The sequence below is a fragment of the Austrofundulus limnaeus genome, unplaced genomic scaffold (genome assembly GCF_001266775.1).
Source record: "Austrofundulus limnaeus strain Quisiro unplaced genomic scaffold, Austrofundulus_limnaeus-1.0 Scaffold4, whole genome shotgun sequence".
NCBI lineage: Eukaryota > Metazoa > Chordata > Actinopteri > Cyprinodontiformes > Rivulidae > Austrofundulus > Austrofundulus limnaeus.
In genome coordinates, this window is record NW_013952406.1 from 1145399 (window position 1) to 1147776 (window position 2378).

General features: G+C 37.1%; 1 protein-coding gene across 1 annotated transcript in view; it reads right to left on the reverse strand.

The window, feature by feature from the left end:
* The window catches only part of arhgap23a (Rho GTPase activating protein 23a), a gene marked incomplete at its 5' end in the record, with an annotated part of 16368 nt that overhangs the window by 5079 nt on the left and 8911 nt on the right, over positions 1-2378 (reverse strand). The window contains 1 exon segment of the mRNA XM_014022536.1: positions 1602-1695. Within this exon segment, the coding sequence (XP_013877990.1) occupies positions 1602-1695 (94 nt within the window).

Consider the following 2378-nt stretch of genomic DNA (forward strand, 5'->3'; position numbering starts at 1 on the left):
TAATAATGGTGTTTTACAGACTCAAACTTGGAAACAAGCAGCAGGTCCATCACTTGAACAGTTTGTTGATACATAATACTTAGCATCATATTTCTCAATAAACTAGCTTTTATCATCTTTTTAAACATAGAAATATTTCTGCAAGTTTTATTATCAAGATTATTCCATAAACGTATTCCTTGAATTATAGACAGCTTTACTTTAAACTAGTTCAAAATGTAAGTAAAAAAAAAATCTTAGGATTATATTGACTCTCTCTTTTAAAAAAATTAAGCTGAATGAATGAAGCTGACAAGTAATAAATTATATGTTCTTACTTGTAAAATCCTGTAATCAGCAAATCATWAAACTTCAATGAGTTCAGCTGATGATAATAAATCTTACAGCTCTTTTTTGTCAAATAAAAAAATAGGATCTGTAATTGTTTGACTTGCTTTTCTCCAAACTTCCAACACAAAATATTAAATTTGGATTTGAAACGGTGCATCAGAAACAGCAGCCCCTAGAGCCTCGTTAAGTTCAGTTCGGCGGTGTTAGGAGCCCGATGATTGGGTCGGGTCGACCAAAACCTCTTCCAGGAGGAGAGGAGCTGCCTGACAGTTCCTGTCCCACCCAGGAAGTTACGAGTCAAACTGTGAGGACAGGACTTTAAAGAGACCTCAGTCTGACACCGACAGGCTGTGAGGGAGGGGGGACGCTCACTTTCAGAGGTGGGMCGGGGAGACACAAGCCATCACCATCACTAACACACACCGTGTCACATTCACAGCTTCACACACACATTTATCCAGGGGAGTTGCCATCCTACCGCAGCGGCTGCTCCACAGGTTCGGCTGGGAGGAGGAAATTCAGAAACGCACAGAGAGAAGAGTGAAAGATAAGGTCAGKAGAAAAGGAGAGGCATGCCGTCAAACACCAACTACGAGCTAAAAGAGCTAAAGCTTCATGCTGCGTTCCAGTTCTGTTGGAAAGTAGAGAACTGTTTGAGTTTTAAATGTTTTCCTTTAATTTTAAAACATGGTTCAACTGCAAAAACTGTCCATCGAACCAAGTTTTAAAATCTTATATCCAGACAAAAAATATCTTAGATCTTGTTCTGAGACTGGTTTACTAAAAAAGAACTGATTGTGTAAAAATAACCATATTGTTTTTATAGTGTGTAAGATTATTTGTCTTGTTAGCCTGAAAATTTGACTCTAAGTCAAAAATTTCTGCCAATYGAYCAAGAAKACGTTACTTGGTAAGATTCTTGAAATAAGAAAAAATTGAGTCAAATCAKGTATTTTAAGAATCTTACCAAGTAKCATTTTCTTGCTCCATTGGCAGAAATTTTTGACTTAGAGTCAAATTTTCCYGCTAACAAGACAAATAAACTTACACACGCTAAGAATAAGATGGTTATTCTTACACAATCAGTTCTTTTTTCGTAAACCAGTCCCAAAACAAGATTGAAAAGATGTTTTTGGCTGATATAAGGTTTTAAAACTTGGTAAGATGGACAGTTTTGTAAATCAGAACTTCCAGCTTTAAAGGAAAAGCAGCATTCAATTTTATTTCTACTTGAATCGTGCGGTGAAAGAAACAATGGAGGGAGGACTCACCTGAGGCCTCCCCGAGCAGAGAGGTCCTGCCGATGTTGGACAGCAGGTGGTCGATGTTGGGAGCCGGCTGGACGTCCTCGGTGTCCACCGGGGTCTGAGGGGACAAACAGGAAACCGTGGACGTGAGTCAATAGTGTGAAAGCTTATTAAACATTCACACAATTATCATTATTCTTTTTTTCTTCCACACATCACTCATACCACAATTTTTGATCTATTTCAACAATTCATACATCAAAACCTTCAGCTCATAAATGCTACGGGCGCTACGACTTTTGGGTATTTCAGCAACTTAAAGTTTTTCGGCCATTTAGCTTTTTTCCCAGTTTTTTTAAATTAAAAATGAATGGAGCTTCGACATCCTTAAAACCCTTCAAAATGTTTATAAATCTTTATTGCACCTTTTCCTCTGGTTCTGCTTAATTTCATCTTCCTTTGGCTATTTTTTTTAAATCATTTTAGCTTTTTTTCTGCTATTTCAGCTATCTTTCTGCTACTTTCTGCCATTGTTCTGCTAAATTAAACTTTCTGCTAATTTAAGCTGGTTTCTGCATTTTAAGCTACTTTTTAGCTGATTTCAGCTAATTTCAGCTTTTTTCTACCAACATTACGATTTTGCAAAAATTTCAGCGTGTTGCTGCTTAACTTAAACATATCCTTCTTTGTTAGCTACTTTAACTATTTTCAGCTCCTTTCGGGTTTTCTTTAGCTGCTGCTAGAGTTTTAATGAGAGTTGGAAGGAGAGATCATATTTCTCCAGTTTTAGCTTCTCTCCAC